Source organism: Nematolebias whitei, chromosome 1 (genome assembly GCF_014905685.2).
Source record: "Nematolebias whitei isolate Nwh7 chromosome 1, NemWhi1, whole genome shotgun sequence".
Classification (NCBI taxonomy): Eukaryota; Metazoa; Chordata; class Actinopteri; order Cyprinodontiformes; family Rivulidae; genus Nematolebias; species Nematolebias whitei.
In genome coordinates, this window is record NC_056498.1 from 73,430,085 (window position 1) to 73,449,557 (window position 19,473).

At 38.9% G+C, this 19,473-nt stretch overlaps 1 protein-coding gene across 1 annotated transcript in view; it reads left to right on the top strand.

Annotated features, from left to right (window-relative positions):
* The window catches only part of LOC119413479 (1-phosphatidylinositol 4,5-bisphosphate phosphodiesterase beta-1), a 100,487-nt gene that overhangs the window by 34,893 nt on the left and 46,121 nt on the right, over positions 1–19,473 (top strand). The window contains exons 2-8 of the mRNA XM_037680533.1: positions 3,281–3,358; positions 4,559–4,627; positions 5,596–5,736; positions 5,863–5,942; positions 7,294–7,347; positions 10,309–10,384; positions 18,352–18,452. Of these exons, the coding sequence (XP_037536461.1) occupies positions 3,281–3,358; positions 4,559–4,627; positions 5,596–5,736; positions 5,863–5,942; positions 7,294–7,347; positions 10,309–10,384; positions 18,352–18,452 (599 nt within the window). The remainder of the gene's footprint in view (positions 1–3,280; positions 3,359–4,558; positions 4,628–5,595; positions 5,737–5,862; positions 5,943–7,293; positions 7,348–10,308; positions 10,385–18,351; positions 18,453–19,473) is intronic.

A 19,473-nucleotide genomic window follows, 5' to 3' on the forward strand; every position in this document is an offset into this window, starting at 1 on the left:
ACACACACACACACACACACACACACACACACACACACACACACACAGACAACTCTTTGAATTTCCTTCATGAGCTCAATCAGACACGTAATAGTGAATGTTTGCAGAGTGTGTGTTGGCATGTTGAAGTACACAGCCTTGACAATGAAATATTTTCAGTCCGGTCGCTATGGTAACTGTCATGGTTAAAACCACCGAAACACATCTGACTGTATGACCGAACAAACAAAAAGACAATGTGAGTTTGAGATATTTAATATCATCCTTTGAGGATTTACACTGAATTTGCTCAATGCTTGAATTTCTGAAAACATTACAAAAACTGAGCTTTTAAAAATAAATAAATAATAAATACATTAAACAAGTTTGTTTCTAGGCAGCAAGGTGGCGCAACTGGTAGAGCTGCTGCCTCTCAGCGAGCAGGTCCCTGGTTCAAACCCGGTCCAGGGGCCTTTCTGGGTGGAGTTTGCATGTTCTCTCCGTGCATGCGTGGGTTTTCTCCGGGTACTCCGGTTTCCTCCCACAGACCAAAAACATGCATGTTAGGCTGATTGGTAACTCTAAATTGTCCCTAGGTGTGAGTGAGAGAGTGAATGGTTGTTTGTCTCATTTGTCTCTATGTGGCCCTGTGATGGACTTGCGACCCGTCCAGGGTGTACCCCGCCCCTCGCACAGTGATTGCTGGACATGGGCACCAGCGACCCCCGTGACCCAAAATGGAATAAGCGGGTAAAGAAAATGGATGGATGGAATTTTGTTTCTAAAACAATGGGTGACAACAAGGTCACAGGTTAACTATTTTCTGAGCATTTGTCCTGTTTTATTTGTCTGGATCCAGGCTGTGCTGTCATGAAGAAAACAGCACGAGCTTCTCAAACACATGCAAAATTATTTACAGACTCTAAAGACCTAAACCCACATATTTTGAAACGCTTATTTAGTTGATTGCCAATTTGTGCTTTTCTCATTTTCTGTGTTCAAACTACATGAAAAACAAGGTTCAAGATTCTTTATTTGTTATACACGCCACATGTGGTACATGTGGTGGAACAAAATTGTGTACACAGGGTCGCAGTTACAGTCAACAAACGTATAAAATGTAAAAGAAAAACAGTAATAAGATCTAAGATATGAACTAACAAAAACGTTAACTAAAAGTACACTAAGCACTAAGAACAAAAACAATACACTGAACAGCAGCACGAACATGAGTCTGTGTGAGCAGATGAGTACAAATGAACACATCAACATGAAACAGATCAGCAGCAACATTGAAACAGATCAGCAGCAACATGATGTGATTTTTTCACAGTGATTATTCTGGTTAGAGATTCATGAGTCTAACAGCCTCAGGGTAGAAGCTGTTCCTCAGTCTAGTGGTTCTACACTTAATGCTCCTCAACCTCCTTCCTGACAGGAGCGGGACAAAATGTGTGTGTGCTGGGTGAGTGGGGTCCTTCATGATGCAGGTGGCCCTCTTCCTGCATCTGGAGGTGTAAATGTCTGAATGGTCGGGAGCCTGACTCCAACAGTCTTCTGTGCAGCCTTCACCACTCTCTGCAAAGCTTTTCTTTCTGCAGCTGTGCAGCCTCCATGCCACACGTTGATGCTGGAGCACAGGATGCTCTCCACTGCACACCTGTAGAAGGAGGTGAGGACTGAGCTTCCCAGACCAGCTCGTCTCAGCCTCCTGAGTAAATAGAGTCTCTGATGAGCTTTTTTGATCAGGCTGGTGGTGTTTTTTTCATTCAACCTTTATTTAGACAGGTAGATCCCATTGAGCCTCGAGGACTCATTTACAAGAGAGACCTGATTTCAACAAAGAATGATGACAACAACTGACAACAGCAACAACAATAGACAGTTATAAAAAGGCATACAGAGATTTTTTTTTAACAAATAGGATGGCTAAAAAAAGAAAAGTAACAAAAAACAGCTAGATTCTAAGGCAAATGTAGAAAACTAAAAACAGGAACATGTCTGCATTGGTCCTTGCCAGGAGTCCAACAGATTCTTAAAGCCACTTAGAGAGGCCAAGGTCGAGAGCTTCAGATCTTTTTGTAAGATATTACAGGAAACATGAGCAGAGTATGAGAAGGCCCTTTTGCCTCACTACTTAGAGTTTGTGACCATAGGTGAGGGTAGGAATGTAGACCGACCGGTAAACAGAGAGCTTTGCCTTACAGCTCATCTCCCTCTTTACCACAATGGACCAGTACAGAGTCCGCAATACTGCAGACGCTGCACCAATACGTCTGTCAATCTCACGCTCCATTTTTCCTCCCTCGTGAACAAAACCCTGAGATACTTGAACTCCTCCACCTGAGGCAGAACCTCACCCTCAACTCGAAGAGAGCAATCCACCCTTTGCCAACTGAGGACCGTGGCCTCAGATTTGGAGGTGCTGATTTTCATTCCAGCCGCTTCACACTCGGCTGCAAACTGCTCCAGTGAGAGCTGAAGGTCCCGGCATGATGATGCCAGCAAGACCACATCATCTGCAAAGAGTAGCCACCAAACTGGAATCCCTCCACCCCCTGGCTGCACCGAGAAATTCTGTCCATAAAAGTTATGAACAGAATCTGTGACAACGGACACCCCTGGTGGAGTCCAACTCCCACCCTGAAGGGGTCCGACTTACTACCAGCAATGTGAAACAAACTCTCACATCGCTTATATATGGACCAAACAGCCCGTAGCAATGGGCCCCCAATCCCATACTCACGGAGCACTCCCCACAGTGTACCTCGAGGAACACGGTGGAAAGCCTCCTCCAAGTCAAGAAAACACATGTAGACTGGATGAGCAAACTCCCATGACCCCTCGATGTTCACGTTTGATTTGATAAATCTGTGTGTGTGTGTGTGTGGGGTGGGGTGGGGGGGGGGGGTGTTGACAAATGGAGGTACATTATTGAAACTTGCAGTGAACAATCCAAAGTCAATTCAATTCAAATGGCTGCTACAGGTAATGGAAAATTAGCCAACATAAAAGTTGCCATAACTTGTTCAGTTTTAGGGAGATTGAGCTCAAATTTGGTGTGGTAGTTGCTGACAGTCATTTACAACACATAATCTGGATGTGTTATACCGCACAACGTTTCACATAAGGTTATTTTTGTTTTCATTTCAAGTGTAAAATTTATCCAAAGCATAAAATACTGACCCATCTCAACATGAGTTTAAAACTCCAGGATGACCTGACATTGGCCCAAGCTAAGGTTGATTGCATTTGCAGATGTTAATTTATTTTCTCTTATTGGCTCCATTTATCTTTCCAGGACTTATCTACTGTCACTCCAGTGACTCTACATGTGGATCCACATGGATTTTATCTCTACTGGACCGACCAGAACAAGGTTAAGTATAGAAAACCAACAAAAGGTCAAGACGTCCTCATTCATCATCTCCTCTTCCTGGATAATAATATCAACGAGCAGCAAACTTCACTCATCACAAATTTGACTTTTAATGATTCATTTTAGAATTAATAATAATAATAATAAAAAAAAACTTTTTCAGAAAGTTGTGAATTAAATGTGAACTAAAGAATTAATGATCTGCTGAATGGCTTTGAATTTTGCAGAAAAGGCTAAAACTACTAGTAGGTCATTAAAGCTAAAAAAGCAGAATAGTAACTAAAAGCTAAAAGAAACAAAACCTTAAGTAAAACCTAAATGTAGAAAAATGCTACCTAAAAACTAAAAGTATTAAAAAAAAGTAATTGATTCAAAAGGCTAACTAGAAGGTGGTAAAATCAACAAAACGCCAGCTAAACACTAAAAATAATGAGAAAATGCTTTGGTTGATGCTAAAATAGGAAATGGCTAACTTAAATTACAAAGACCTGTCTAGAAGCTAAAAGTAACAAAAGACGAGCAAAAAGTGGAAAGTAAGCAAAAGCTAAATATATCAGCCTTTCAATCGCTTTTACTTTTTGCTTTCTTTTTTTTTCTATTTGTATCTTATTTACATTTAGTTTCTTATTAAGATTCTTCTACATTTTGCAACACTTACTTTAGCTTTCAGCTAGCCTTATGTTATTTTTGAATAGCGTCCATTTGATCTTTGCTGCTTTCTCTGCTTTTTGCTTAATTATTGCAACTTTTAGCTCATAGCTAACATTTTGGTATTTTAGCTTTTAGCTAGAATTTTGCTAGTTTTACTTAGCATTTTGAAACCTATGGCTTTTAATTAGCATTTAGCTATTTTTTAGCTTTGTGCTAACGTTTTCTTGCTTTTTTTTCTTTTTTCTGGTGTTCTGCTTCGTTTAGCTAGTGTTCGCTACTTTAGCTTTTAGCTGGTGTTCTGCTTTTTTTAGCTTTAACAGCTCAGTTTCAGCTTCTGCAATAAACTTTATTAAAGTCGTTCAGCTCTCAGCCTTACACATTTTCACAGAAAACAGTTTATCTTTTTGTTTAATATCTATATATGTCTTTATTTATTTGTTTATTTATGCTTTATGTAAACATGTTTTTTTTCTTTGAGTCAGGTTAAATATCTGAACACAAGCAAACACTCTGATAAAAACTAACTCTGGGTGTATTTGCTCCCATCAGGACACAGAACTGTTGGACCTCACCTTCGTGAGGGATGTCAGAACGGGTAGAAGCACCAAAACAGCTAAGGTACCATCCCGACCCACCTCATGATGACCCCTGACCTTCATATCTGTTTCAGTTTTTCACCATCTCTTTCCTCCTTTTTGATTTTCTCCCTGCCTCCACTCCTGTGCCCTGTTAGTGACCTCTTAGTCTCCTTTAATGTAGCAAAAGAATTATGTTTTTCTTTACATATTTTATTGTTTGTTTGTTTGTTTGTTTCTGGGATACTAGTTTGATAAACTAACCTAAATTTTTTCTGTTTTTTTTCTTGTTTGTTAACAAAATATCCCACGGACAAGTGGTTTTATTTAAAACTTTTAGAAAGTAATCTTTGGATGTACGTCTACAACTGATTAATTTTTGAGTCAGTTTCATTTTTTGGATGGCTGCCCTGACCTGCTGACGTTAAAAATCACAAAAATCACTGACTGGTTTTGGAAAGGGACCTTTCTTACGCTTTAACACAGGCACACACCAAAATAAAAGTTTGTTTCTCACTTACTGTTCAAGTTATCATGCTCAAAACATGCACGGATGGATGGAGGGTATTTCAAATTCCCCCTTTTTTGCTCCAAGATGAGGGACAAAAAGAAAACCACTTATGGTTTGATAACCATACAAATAATTTTTTAACCTGATTTTAGTCTGCCAAATTTCCATATACTTGTAACTTCACACAATTTTGACCAAATTGTTTCTTAAAATATAATGTCATGATCTAAACTTTTCAATGTTTTTTTATTTTTTTTTATTTTGCTAACTGAAAAAAAACAAAAAAAACAGAACATAACAGCAGCTAAAACGTATAAAATAGCTAAAATTAAGAAAATAGTTGCTAAAGTTGTAAAACTGGTTACCACCCTCAGCTCAACAGTAGCTAAAGTTAAAGTATAAAGAGACATTTTATTCCCTAACCTAAACTATCTGCTGATAGGTTGCCTCCATCTCGGATCAGTTTCAGCTAACAACTTTTATTTTGTGGCATCCAATAGGAAGCTAAGCTGAGGGAGCTGCTCGATGTTGGAAACCTCGTTGGGCGGCTAGAGAACCGCATGGTTACCGTGGTTACCGCCTCAGACCTCGTAAATGTTAGCCAACTTAACTTCATCGCTTCACAGGAGGACGAAGCCAAGGTAATGATCTCAGCACTGAAAGATGTTTATGATGATGATGATGATGATGATGATGACGATGATGACGATGATGACGATGATGACGATGATGACGATGATGATGATGATGAGGGGGTGTTGTTGCAGTTGTGGTGTGAGGACCTGTTTTCTCTGTCTTCCAACCTGTTGAGCTACAATCTCAACAGAGACCACAGTCTGCTGAAGGGGTAAGTACCACCCCCCCACCACCACCACCACCACCCACACACACACACACACACACACACACACACATTTGTGTTACCATCTTTACAGGGACTTTGCATTGACTTCCATTCATTTTTCTTTCATTTCTATATCCTATCCCTGACCCTTATCCTAACCATACCAGTACATACTTAACCTATCGTCAATTCACCCCTTAGTCCTAAACCTAACCCCTAACACACCAACTGCACTTCTTCTTATGGGGACCAGGCTTCGGTCCCCACAAAGAGCAGTTGGTCCTCATAATGTAGTATGTGTTGAAAAATGGGCCTCACAAATGACACAAATAACACAAACAAACACATGTTATTTTCACTAAATAAGTTCACAATGAGCAAGGAACCTTCAGGAAATTTATGGAGATGACGACAGGATTGGGGCCACACTCAGGACGTAATGGACAATCACTGGTTGGTGTAAAATAATTTTAGTTTGAGGGTTTAACTTTGCTCTGTCAGGAAACATTAGACTTAATGGGAATAATTAGATAAATAAAGAGATGAAATAATAAATAAATAATAAATAAAGAGATGAATAAATATTAAATGATACATTTAATTATTTCATGAGACATTTTAATTGGACATTTACATTTATTTATTTCATGACGTATTTATTTATTTAACTTTGTCACATTCCACCCTCCATACATAACTGGTATATTTTCTTTTGAACTTAGAGCAGGAAAAGTGAAGCAGGAAGTGACATCATAGGGAAACTTCCTGGTCTTTGTTTATATGAACACTGACTGTTCATGTTCAAGTTCAAGGTTCTTTATTGTCATTTCCATCACATGTGGTACATGAGGTGGAATGAAATTATGTACACAAGGTCTCAGTTACACCCCATAATAGCAAAAATATAATGTATAAAAAGAAACAGTATACAAGAATTTAAGAGATACACCAAGATATACGCTAAACACTAATAAAGTAAAATAATAAGGTGTATTAGACAGCAGATCGACTCATCTCTCATAGTGACTCTAAATAATCTAAAGAAGCATCAGATTCTCATCTACTGTCTCTGTTGTTTGTCATTGCAGCGATGCTTTATTAGCAACGTGTAAATAATCTAATTGTTCCAATAATACATTTGTAATTTTAAAAGTAAATTTGATGTCCCACACACTTTAGTATAATTAAAACTCTGAAAGTCTCAAAGATATGATCTATAATGGCAGTAGATAAAATATTTATTGTTCCTCAAGAAACATTGTCATGTGAAACATCATTTAATTGCCTTGATAAATACATTTTCACTGATTTTTCTTTAAAAACTTGTTTATCCAGTGAAATTTGTCTGTCTCAGGTACGTCAGATTAACCCTTCAGCCCAACGCAGAAGGAAGGATTCCTGTCAAAAAGTGAGTTCCTGCTAACAGTTCCTCTCCTCATCTCCAACCTGTGCTTCTGTCAGAGCGTAAAGTCTGAGGCACATGAGACAGCAGTTGCTTGTTAAAGACGAAATCTGCAGAGACGCTCACAAACTTAAACTTTGCTCTTTCCCGCCCCTTGCTTCCAAAAATAAAGTTAATTCCACGAGCACTTGGGGAAGCAAAAACAGGGACATGATTCATGAAAGTGCCTAATTCAGCTCTGACCTGGTAATCAAGCAGAGCGTGAGGTGGATTATACATTTATGAAGGAAGCTGTATATTAAGAGCAAACTCAGAGCAGAATTAAGGTCAGTTGATATTTGAGTGAGTAGAAAGGAAGCTGTAAGAAGGAAGTTTGTCAGAGAAGCTTTAAGAGATGTTTGAAGTCTAGAAGAGAAGTCATCTCCTGGCTCAGTTCAAAGAAATTAAACGAGTCCAAAACATAAATTCAACTATTGTCAGTTCAGAACATTGTGAAATTAAAATTTGTTAAAGTTATCTAAGGAAGTCTGCAGATTGTGTTGAATACGTTGTTTGTTTCAGTCCCTCATCCTGAGCAGCACATTAGTGACAGTGGAAAGAAACAACTTCCTTTAAAAAGGAAGAAATCTCCAGCAGGACCAGGACCAGGACCAGGACCAGGACGGAAGCCATCTGCCTTGACTGGCTGAAGTTAATGAGGACAGGAAAGAGACACAGACTAACAAAAATACTTTGGTCCAAGTGGAGTTTCTGTTAGGGCGACACAGTGGTGCAGTTTGTAGACCTGTTGCCTTTCAACAAGAAGGTTGCCGGTTCAAATCCCAGCCCGAGGCCTTTCTTGGTGTAGTTTCCATGTTCTCTCCGTGCATGTGTGGGTTTTCTCCAGGTACTCCAGTTTCCTCCCACAGACCAAAAACATGCATGTTAGACTGATTGGTAACTCTAAATTGTCTCTAGGTGTGAGTGAGAGAGTGAATGGTTGTTTGTCTCGTTTGTCTCTATGTGGCCCTGTGATGGACTGGAGACCCGTCCAGAGTGTCTCCCGCCTTCACACAGTGATAGCAGAACATGGGCACCAGTGACCCCCGTGACCCAAAAAGGAAGAAGTGGGTAAAAGCTTATGGATGGATGGATGGATGGATGGATGGACGGACGGACGGATGGATGGAGTTTCTATAGAAAGATCAACACAAAAGAGTAGAGCAAGAAAAGACTGCACAAAAATAACTTTGTCCTCCAGAGTCTTTGCCTATAGCAGCAGAACTAAGGGATAAACCCAGGCCAACCGAGACTATAGGATTTATGAAAAGGACAGTCTTCAGCTGAGTCTTAAATGGACTGTACAGTACTTGTTTATTGCTTTTGTATCTAATCAAGAAACACAAAGCACTTTACAGCACGACCTGTGCCCTCATTTACCTCCACACAGACATTCATACAGCACTCTACTACATCTATACAAAGACTAATCAGAGCTTTAGATCACATTGATACATTGATGGGACACACATCAGAGGCAATGAGGGGTTCATTGTCTTGCCCAGGGACACTTCAGCATGTGACTGCTGGTGGAATTGAACCCCCAACTCTCTCACTGGAGGATGACTGCTCTAACCACTCAGCCACAGCTGTCCCTACACGTACAGTAGAGTGTTAGCCTCATGGACAGATGATCATGATGACTACTGCAATGCTCTGTATGTAGGTATCTCCCAATCCTCCATCAGATGCCTTCAGCTGGTACAAAATGCTGCCCGTCTTTTAACCAACACCCCCAGACGTGAACGCATCACCCCGGCCGGTTTTGTTTTCTCTTCATTGGCTTCCTGTCCATTTTAGAATTGATTTTGATGTTTTATTGGTCACTTTTAAGCTCTTAATGGTCTCACCCCACCTTATTTAGCTGGTCTGGTTTATTTTCATGTAGAAGAGGACATTAAGATGATCTTATACTTTTTTTACTGTTTGTCCAGAAGTCCAAATACAAATGATGGTGTGACCGGACCTTCTTGGTTGCTGCACCCAGTCTCTGGAACCAACTATCTCAGAACTTGTGCTCCATCACTGATCTGGGTCTTTTGAAATCTAATCTTAAAATGTTTTTTTTTTCAGGCAGGCTTTTAATACCTAGTGGCTCTCTGGCACTTTTGTGTTTTTTCTTGTTTTTACCTTTTGTATTTGAAGCACTTTGTGCACCTTGTAGCTGTTGGAAAGGGCTCATTGAATAAATGGTAAATTATTGACTGATTGATTGATTGATTGATTGATTGATTGATTGATTGATTGATTGATTGATTGATTGATTGATTGATTGATTGATTGATTGACTGACTGACAGAAAATGGATGTTGGTTCAACAAGAGAGAAAAGCTCTGCCTCTCAGAAACTCTAGGAGCAACAAGTAAACCCACATTCAGGCTTACAATCTTTAAGATCTTAAATATAAGATGGAGCTTAGAAGTATGATTTTAAATTCTCTTCTGAAACTGTCAGGGAGCCAATGGAGAGAAACTATTGGAGAACTATGGTCTCACCTTCTAACTCTCATCAGCAGCATTATGTTTAGCTGAACACATAAAGTGTGTTTGGACAGCCGGATAATAAAGAATTACAATGGTCCAGCCTGGACATGATAAATGCTTGGACAAGTTTTTCGGCATTATTTTTGGACAAACCGTTTCTAATCTTAGTGATACTGTTCAGGTGATAGAAAGCAGTCCTAGTAACATTTTTGTGGGAGTTTTGATATTAGAACAGGAGGTCAAATAATACAATCCACAGGAAGTAAAAGGCTGCAATGTTTATTCCTAAAATTCTCAGGTCCATGAACTTCTACCTCAAGATTTCAGTGGGGTTTTTCTTTTAAAATAAATTAAATGTAACCAGGTATGTACTGTATGTTGGTTTGCATGGTTTGGTGAAGTGTTTTAATTAAAGCAGAGCTGCTGTGATGTCTGTCTGTTACAGCATTGTTCGACTGTTTTCATCAGACAGAAAAAGAGTCGAGAATGCCCTGGAGAGCTGCAAACTGCCCTATGGACGGGTAAGCACAAGTTTATTTTATTATAAGTGACAGTAAATAGTAGAAACAAATGATAACATCTTTAGTGCTGTTTCAGGAAAAAGTACAAATCAGCCTGATCTAACTACCTTATGTTATGCACCGCTGACAAACAACTTGCTTTTATAGTGCAAAATGTAACTGTTAGTATTAGTAACAGTCAAATTGTGTTTCATCAGACTTCAACAGATAAGAATAAGAATAAAAGGACCTTTATTTATACCACAGTGGGAAATTCTCAGATTCCAGCAGTAAGAGAAGCAGATTTTCATGAACAGATGATCATGTGGTTTTCTTGACACACCAAACAGTGCAGTTGGAACCGATTTCCTACAACCAGCTCTGAGTCAAACTGTGTTTCAGGTTTTAGTACATCAGTTTCTGATCAGTCCACATACAGTATGTAGCTTGCAGCAGAAGATCACTGCTCCTGATTTACAACCATTTTGATGCTTTTCTGCAGCAGCAGTAAGGTTTTTGGTAGCTTTTCTTGTGGAGTGCTCAGCAGTGACCTCATGTAGTCCCATGCCTTCAACAGACCACAACTAGCTTGAGATATTTCCTTGTCATGCATGTTGGCTTTTCATATCTGCTCTTTCCAGAGGACAGAGTTCCAAGATGAGCACTTGCTCTAAGCTAGTTTTTCACTGGGCTTGGATTGCTGATGATTAGTATGGAAAGAAGTCTTGACTGTCTTGCAATGTTCAGAGGTTCTCAGTTTTCTTTTTTGAGTTGCAGAGACACACATGGGCCATGTTCTGACACATGAATTTCATACATGTTCCACAAATTTTTGCAACAATTTTTCTCAAGATAGTCAGAGTCATTGTAGTTGTGTTGTGTTCAAGTCCACCTAATCCGAGACCAAGTCAAGACCAAGACTTTTAGGGTCCGAGACCAAGACCGAGGGAAAGCAAGACCAAGACCTCAAATAAAATAAATACAATATAATTATTATATTAAATATAATATTATAATATAATGTTTTTTCAGACCACATGCCAGTCCAGTTTGCGTTCACCCTCCCCCATCTAACTACTAAGCCGTGCATTCCTGCACGTAGGACTCGGACCATTAACCACTTCACTGCCGCAAGTTTCACAGATGTTTATAACTCTGAAATGATAATTCAGCCCCTGGTGTTTCTCACCACCACTGAGGCACTGACATCCCAGTTCAACTCTGTCTGCTTAAAGACTCTGGATCATGTTGCTCCTGTTAAAACTAGAAAATCAAAACTCAGAGCAGAACCTTGGCTGAGTGACGTCACCAAGGCCGTTAGGCAGCAGTGCAGGAGGGCGGAGCGCAAATGGAGGAAAGACAGGCTGCAGGTCTCTTTTCAAATACTTAAAGAGAGTTGGCGCCGTTATCAGAAAGCAGTAAAAGCTGCTAAATCCAAATACTTTTCTGATATCACAACCTCAAACTCTCATAACCCACGTGTCCTCTTCTCTACCCTAAATTCTGTTCTCCACCTCACTGAACCATCACCTCTGGAAGCCTCGACTGAGCTGTGCGAGAACTTCTTACATTTCTTTTTGGAAAACATTGCGACCACCAGGGCTCTCATTTCCCCTTAAACTCATGACCCATCCATCCCACCTCAATCTGTAGCTCTATTTGACCATTTTGAACCCATCACTCTATCTTCTCTAGAGCAGGTCATGTGCAGTTTGAAACCTTCTGGTTCCCCCTTTGATGTGGTCCCCCTCGACTACTAAAGGAGGTTTTTACCACTCTAGGTTCGTCCATTCTGGCTATAGTAAACAGTAGTTTATCCACTGGTGTGGTGCCAAAAACCTTTAAACATGCTGCTGTCCAGCCTCTTCTGAAAAAACAAACAAACCTTGACCCCTCAGTCATATCCAACTTCTGGCCAGTCTCCAGACTCCCATTTGTTTCTAAAATACTGGAGAAAATAGTTGAGTCCCAGTTGAAGTGCTTCTTGGAGGGTCACGCTATCCTAGAGCTATTCCAATCTGGCTTTAAACCTCTCCACAGCACTGAAACTGCCCTATTGAAGGTTTTTAATGACATATTCAGATCCACAGATACCGGTGATTCTGTGCTGCTTGTCCTATTGGACCTCACAGCTGCTTTTGACATCATCAACCATGAGATCCTCATTGCTAGGTTAGAGCAGTGGGTGGGCATCACAGGGTCAGCCCTCAATTGGTTCAGATCCTACCTTGCTGACAGATCCTTTTGTGTCTCCATCAAGGATTTTAGTTCTGCAGTGACAGAGCTTAAATGGCGGGTTCCGCAGGGGTCCATTCTGGGTCCCCTCCTATTCTCTTTATACCTGCTACCACTTGGTGCTATTTTCCGGAAACACAACATACCCTTTCACTTCTATGCCGATGACTGTCAAATTTACTTCCCCCTTAGACACAATGGTACATGCTCTATTCAACCTCTGCTCGACTGCCTGGCTGACATCAGGGACTGGATGGCTTTAAATTTCTTAAGTTTCAATGAAAAGAAGTCTGAAGTCATGTTGTTCCCTCCCAACGACACAATCACAAACCACTGCATCGACCTTTCTACTCTATCCCTGTCAGAAAAACAAAGAATCACTAATCTGGGAGTGATAATGGACCCTTCCCTGAAACTTAACAATCATGTAAACATGATTGTTAAATCATGTTTCTTCCAACTGAGGCGGCTGTCTAAACTGAAGCCCATATTGTCCAAAAATAACCTGGAGACAGTAATACATGCATTCATTATATCTAGGCTTGATTACTGCAATTCGCTCCTGTTTGATATCAGTCAGACCTCCATTGCACGACTACAACTCGTCCAGAATGCAGCAGCCCGATGTTTAACCAGTACAGGCAAAAGAGAGCACATTACACCAGTTTTGGCCTCACTGCACTGGCTACCGGTTCACCTTCGAATCTAGTTCAAAATACTCATGTATGTCTACAAATCACTGAACAGTTTTTATGTCTATATTCTGATTTACTTCATTTTGTATTTTGCTTCGTGCGTTGTCTGTTTTTCTGTCTGTACAGTGCTTTGGTTGGCCTTGTCGCTGTTTTAAGTGCTCTGTAAATAAAATGGTATGGTATGATATAAAATTTTATTATAATTTTTTTTAATACAAGTTACATACTGTAACTTTGTTTGCTTTTCAGAGTCAGTCAGTCAGAGTTTCTTTATTGTCATTCCCACCTCATGTGGTACATGTGGTGGAGCGAAATTATGTACACAGGGTCCCAGTTACATCCAACAATAAAATGTATAAGAAAAACAGTAATAACATCTAAGATATGAACTAAGAAAAACATCAACTAAATATACACTAAGCACTCATAACATAAAAACATTGAACATCAGCACAAACATGAACATGAGTCTGTGAGCAGATGTGCACGCATGAACACATCAACATTGAAACAGATCAGCAGCAACATGAAACAGATCAGCAGCAACATGATATGGTTTTTCACAGTGATTATTCTAGTTAGAGATTCATGAGTCTAACAGCCTCAGGGTAGAAGCTGTTCCTCAGTCCAGTGGTTCTACATCTAATGCTCCTCAACCTCCCCCCTGAGGGGAGTGGGGCAAAAAGTGTGTGCGCTGGGCGAGTGGGGTCCTCCACGATGCAGGTGGTCCTCTTCCTGCATCTGGAGGTGTAAATGTCTGTGATGGTGGGGAGACTGACTCTAACAGTCTTCTTTGCAGCTTTCACCACTCTCTGCAAAGCTTTTCTTTCTGCAGCTGTGCAGCCTCCATGCCACACGTTGATGCTCGAGCACAGGATGCTCTCCACTGCACACCTGCAGAAGGAGGTGAGGACTGAGCTTCCCAGACCAGCTCGCCTCAGCCGTCTGAGGAAGTAGAGTCTCTGATGAGCTTTCTTGATCAGGCTGGTGGTGTTGTTGCTCCAGCTGAGGTTGTCATTCATGTGTACACCCAAGTACTTGTAGCTGGAGACCACTTCCACCGCAGATCCTCTTATGTTCAGGGGGGTGTAGGTGTTTTTGTTCCTTCTGAAGTCCACAATCATCTCCTTTGTCTTCTTCACATTGATGTGAAGGTTATTCTCTCTGCACCAGCTCTCCAGGTGCTCCACCTCTTGCCTGCAGCTGGACTCATCATTGAATGAATCATTTTGAATGAATGTATAAGCTTTTATAAATTTTCAAAGCTAAATAACAAAGAAATCAGACATTCAGTGGTCTAACTGCTTGTGTTTCAACAATAAAATTACACAACTGTTAAATTGGAAGCAGTTTCATCACATGCCAAGCCTTAAAAAACTGCAGTGGCAAAACACTCTTCATAAGTCTGAACTCAAGACCAAGATAACCATATAGTTGCATTAGTTACAAGTATATTCTTTGTGACCTGACCTGACTGAAAAATGTTGGATTGTATACCTGGATTATTGAGCATGGACTTTGTTGTTATATTCTTTGTGATTTAAATAGGCAAATTCTATAACTGATGATATGGCAGACATCTTCTCCCACACCCAAACAATCACTTCTCACTTTCTTGGAGTGACCAGTGTTGCCAGATACTGTAGAGTTGAGATTTTCCAGCTCAAAAATCTGTTAAAAACTGCCATATCAGACAAAAATCTGCCCAATCAATATATAGTTACAGTATATTTACTCTTTGAACATGAACGAGCATCAGTACAAGCCAAGGTAATTTAACAATATGTGGCATAATGCAACAATCCAACAAAAATCTTCCCATAGTTCCCAGCAAAATCAGAATGAAAACCACCCAAATGGCAATAAACCACCCAATCTGGCCACACTGGGAGTATGCGTGCGAGTGAAAGGGGGTGGGCGTGACAACGGTAACAAAAAATGTATTTAGCAATGAGTCACATTATCGTTTGGATATGAATCGGTACGTTTTGCATCCAATAAAAACAAGTTAACAAATAAACAGGACAATATTCAGGCAATGTAGTGATATTTCCACAGTTGTGGTCTTGACTGGTCTTGAAATAAAATCCCGAGTCCTCAATGTCCGAACTGAGACAAGACCGAGACCAAATGTGGTCGAGTCTGAGACACTACATTGTAGGTCTCTCAAACCTGTTTTAAGAGCACAAAAGTGTTTTGACACCTCTGGCAGAAAACATGTCCATGCCTAAAAACCACACCAATAATCAATTAACAATAATAAACATCTAGTTCAAATCTGCTATTTTTCTAAAGTGTCTAAACACGAGGTCAGCCGCCACGGTGGGTACAAAGTTGGCTGAAGCAGATACTCAGAGTTTGCCAAGTTACGTTACCATCTTCGTTGCTGTATTTCACCTCTATACCAGCTGTTTTTAAAAAGGCAATAATCAAATGACATGTTTTTGTTGTAAATGGAGAGTTTTGTAGACTCTGATCTGAAAGCATCTACTCTTCTCAACAGTCAGCAGGTGCTGCCGTGCATCCCTCCCCCATCTCCAAGCTTGCAGATGGCCCACTTCTCACAGCAGTGAGATGTTCACCACCCTGCATATAGACTTCAAATGAAGAATGCATGTGCAAAGCTGCCACTAGCTGATCCTGCCCTCGCTTAGAGCCCGATGTTAGGCCTTTTACAAAACTGCCTTTGATTAAAATACATCACAGCACTAAAATAACTCTGTCTCTTTTGGGTCACCTTTGCCAGTCCCAAGCTTAAATGAAAGAAGAAGGTTGGAATTGTGACATAAAAATGAAACAAAGCAACTTCTCGCAACTTTTTGAACAGATAAAAAATACTTTCCTTATTGAGGTGTTGGCATCACGGCAGGTACAGTGTGGATAGAAGTGGGCAATAAAATAATATGCATGGCCTAGAATACAGTTTTACAAACTGTTTTTTTTTATTGACTACACAAAACATGACCACACAGTTTGATGGTGGCAAACACAGACTGTCAGACTGTTGTTGTGGCAGCTGTAATGAAAATAATAGATGAAAGTTAAAAACCACATTTTTTTTACAACTACTGTGAAGACACCCTTACAGAATACAGTGTTGCCTTGAATCTTCTGTATCCAGAGGTTGTACATAACACATTCACTTGGTCTCTGACAAACTTTTAGGGCTTTCTTCTTCCAGCTGCTCTAAACAAATGGTAAAATATCACATTTAGGTTTACATCGATTATTTTCAATATTAAAGTTGTGTTTTGGTTTTATTACATGGTGCAATTTTACAGAAACAGTAAGTTCTGGGGGTTATTGTTAATTTCTTTGTGAATTATTGAAATTACATGTTGCACTTGAATGCAAGAGATTGCATGAGCCGCATGTCCTTCTGGGTAATCTTGGGGCAAAAATCAATGGACTTTTTCAGGTTCTATGCTCAGATGGGTTGCCCCTGTTGGTTTTTCTGTTTAGTGTTGGATTGTTTTTTTATTAGAACCCAACCGATATGGAAAATTTGTGTATCATCCATACCAATATTGGGAGGGGAATGAAATTGCCAATAGCCAATATAATGGCTTAAAATTTCTGAGCTTTGTCCACCCCCAAGAATCTAAGAAAACAGCGAGTGGAGCAGGGCGTGTTTATTTAGTGCTTAAGAAAATCAGATTCAGCTATATGTAGTCCCACAGTAGCACAAGTGGTGCACTGGTCATAAAAACAGTCTTCCTAATGTGTGTTCACATTTTCTATTCTCCACTATTCACCATAAAGTTATCAAGTGTGTTACTAATGTATAAATTAAACTCCCTTCCCTGTTCATTGTTTAAGCATTCAGTCTCATATGGTGAAGGCCTAATTAGTATTGACTGAAGCAGTGTTTTTGTTTTCTTTGCAGAGAAGAAAAGATTTCAGTCAAACAATACAGTTCATTGAGGACAACAAAGATAACGTTACTAACAATATATTTTACCTCTACATTAGATTTATAGTTCTGGATAAGGTTTTACATGGCAATAGCCTATGCTAGGTTATCTAAATGTTAGCTTGCTAACTTGAGAGGCATGTAGCTAAGCAAGCAGGTTAGAGAATTGAAGATAATTTATTATTGTTGGTTTGTTTTAAAGATAAGTTAAAAATAAACTTACCCTGCTCTGTTCAGCAAAATATGCTACACAGTATTGCTCTCTGCTTCATCTGTGCTGAATGTGAAAGTGAAACTTAAGTGAATGGCCATGACTTGAAAATAGTCTTCATGGGCCCTCTGCTGGATGCATTGTGCAATTACAGTTGGTTCCCAGGATTTCACAGGTCAAAATTAAAATTATTTATGTCGGAGCATAATGGGACAGTTATCACTGATATCAACAGGTCTCCAAACATCTATATCAGCCTAAATTATCGACCCTAACGATATATTGGTCAGGCTCTAGTATTTATGTTCAGGTTGTTGTTAGTGACTGTTAAAAAATGACACCATAAGTCAGATGTCATACACGTTGGATAAAGAAGCATTTGCTGTCATCGAGTTACTGAGTGGCAAAACTAAATGTAAAGTGATGTAATCAGATCGCAACTCTGCAATATCTTCGACATTAGCACTTAGCACCTTTAATTTCTCATTAAAGTGAAGAAAAAAAGTGGTGTTTTTTTTCTATTGCTTCCAGTTTTAGTTTGCACATTTTACAGCTTTGGAAACAAAGACTGTATCCAGTTAGAATATGACTTTAATGATTTTAACTGCTTTTTAATTAGTTTAGACACCCACAATAGCATTTATTTTTTATTTTCTTGCTGCTGTGGAGTCCTTTTATCCAGTGCTTTTTGTCAGGAATGACATAAAGAGGTGAAATGAGTTCAACTATGAGTCATTAAGGTTTTCAAGCAGCCATTAAGTAGCAGTGGTGTGAGAGCCGATTATCTGCTGACAGAAATCGCTCATGCTTAGGAAAAATGCATTTCTATAGTTAAAAAGTTTTTTAGGCATGCTCAATTCATTGAGAACCATTTTACAATAACTTGTTCTACCCAAAATTACACCTTTATGGTTTTTTTTGTTTTTTTTTGCAGGGTGACAGTATCAAACTGGAGGACTTTACTCTTGATGTTTACCGAAACTTCTTGGACAGTCTGTGCCCTCGCTCTGAGCTCAACAACATCTTCAAGATGCAGTAAGAGAATGAAAACAGCTTGAATCTTTAACAGTTCTAAAGTTAAAGTTGCTAAGAGGTTAGCTGTTTACAGCGCTCTGTGATTTGCTTCAGGACAGTTACTGTAATATCAGATGAAGAATGAATAATAATCCATCTGCTGTTTTAATTATAAACAGTAAGTTTTAGAAAAAGGCTCTAGCTAGCTATATTACTTCTCTTTCATATGTTACATAGAAAGTTATTTTGAGAGTAATAATAAATAAATATATTTTTTTTTTCTTTAGTAAATACTCAGTTGGTTAGTCTGAAAGATGCTGACAAAGACAACTATTCATATTAGTTTCTAGTAAATGGTGCAATTTAATCTGCAGCGTTTTGTTTAAATAACAGTTAAGCTGTATAATTTTTTTATTATATGCAAAAGAAATGACTGATTATCATCTTATTGAAGCAGCCTTCATTTATAAATATTCTTATTAAAACATCAAATAGGTTTTCATTACAGTATTTTTATCAAATCAAACCATTTGTTTAAAAAATGTATCTTTGGTGTTCAGGAAAAAAATAATTTCATTATTATGAACAGGAATTTCATTACTGTTTAGCAAAAGTTTATTTTTAAACTAGAAAAAAAGATTTTGCAGAATGAGTTGTCATTTATTCTAAAGTACTTTTCCAGATTCAGATTCCAGATTCAGTTTAGCTCCTTTTACTCAGCGGCGCCAGATTCAGTTTTGAGGTGGGGGGCATGGGGGTCTTTTGTCACCTTGCACTCTCTGTTCATACGCACCTTGAATGGGTGCTTTCACAATCATCTGATTTGGAAAAGTTTGCAACAAAAGTCTTTCTTTTGAAAATTTAAATAAATAAATAAACAAATATATATTTGTGTATATATATATATATATATATATATACATATATATATATATACATACATATATATATACATATATACATACATATATATACATATATACATACATATATATACATATATACATATATATATAAACATATATATATATATATATATATA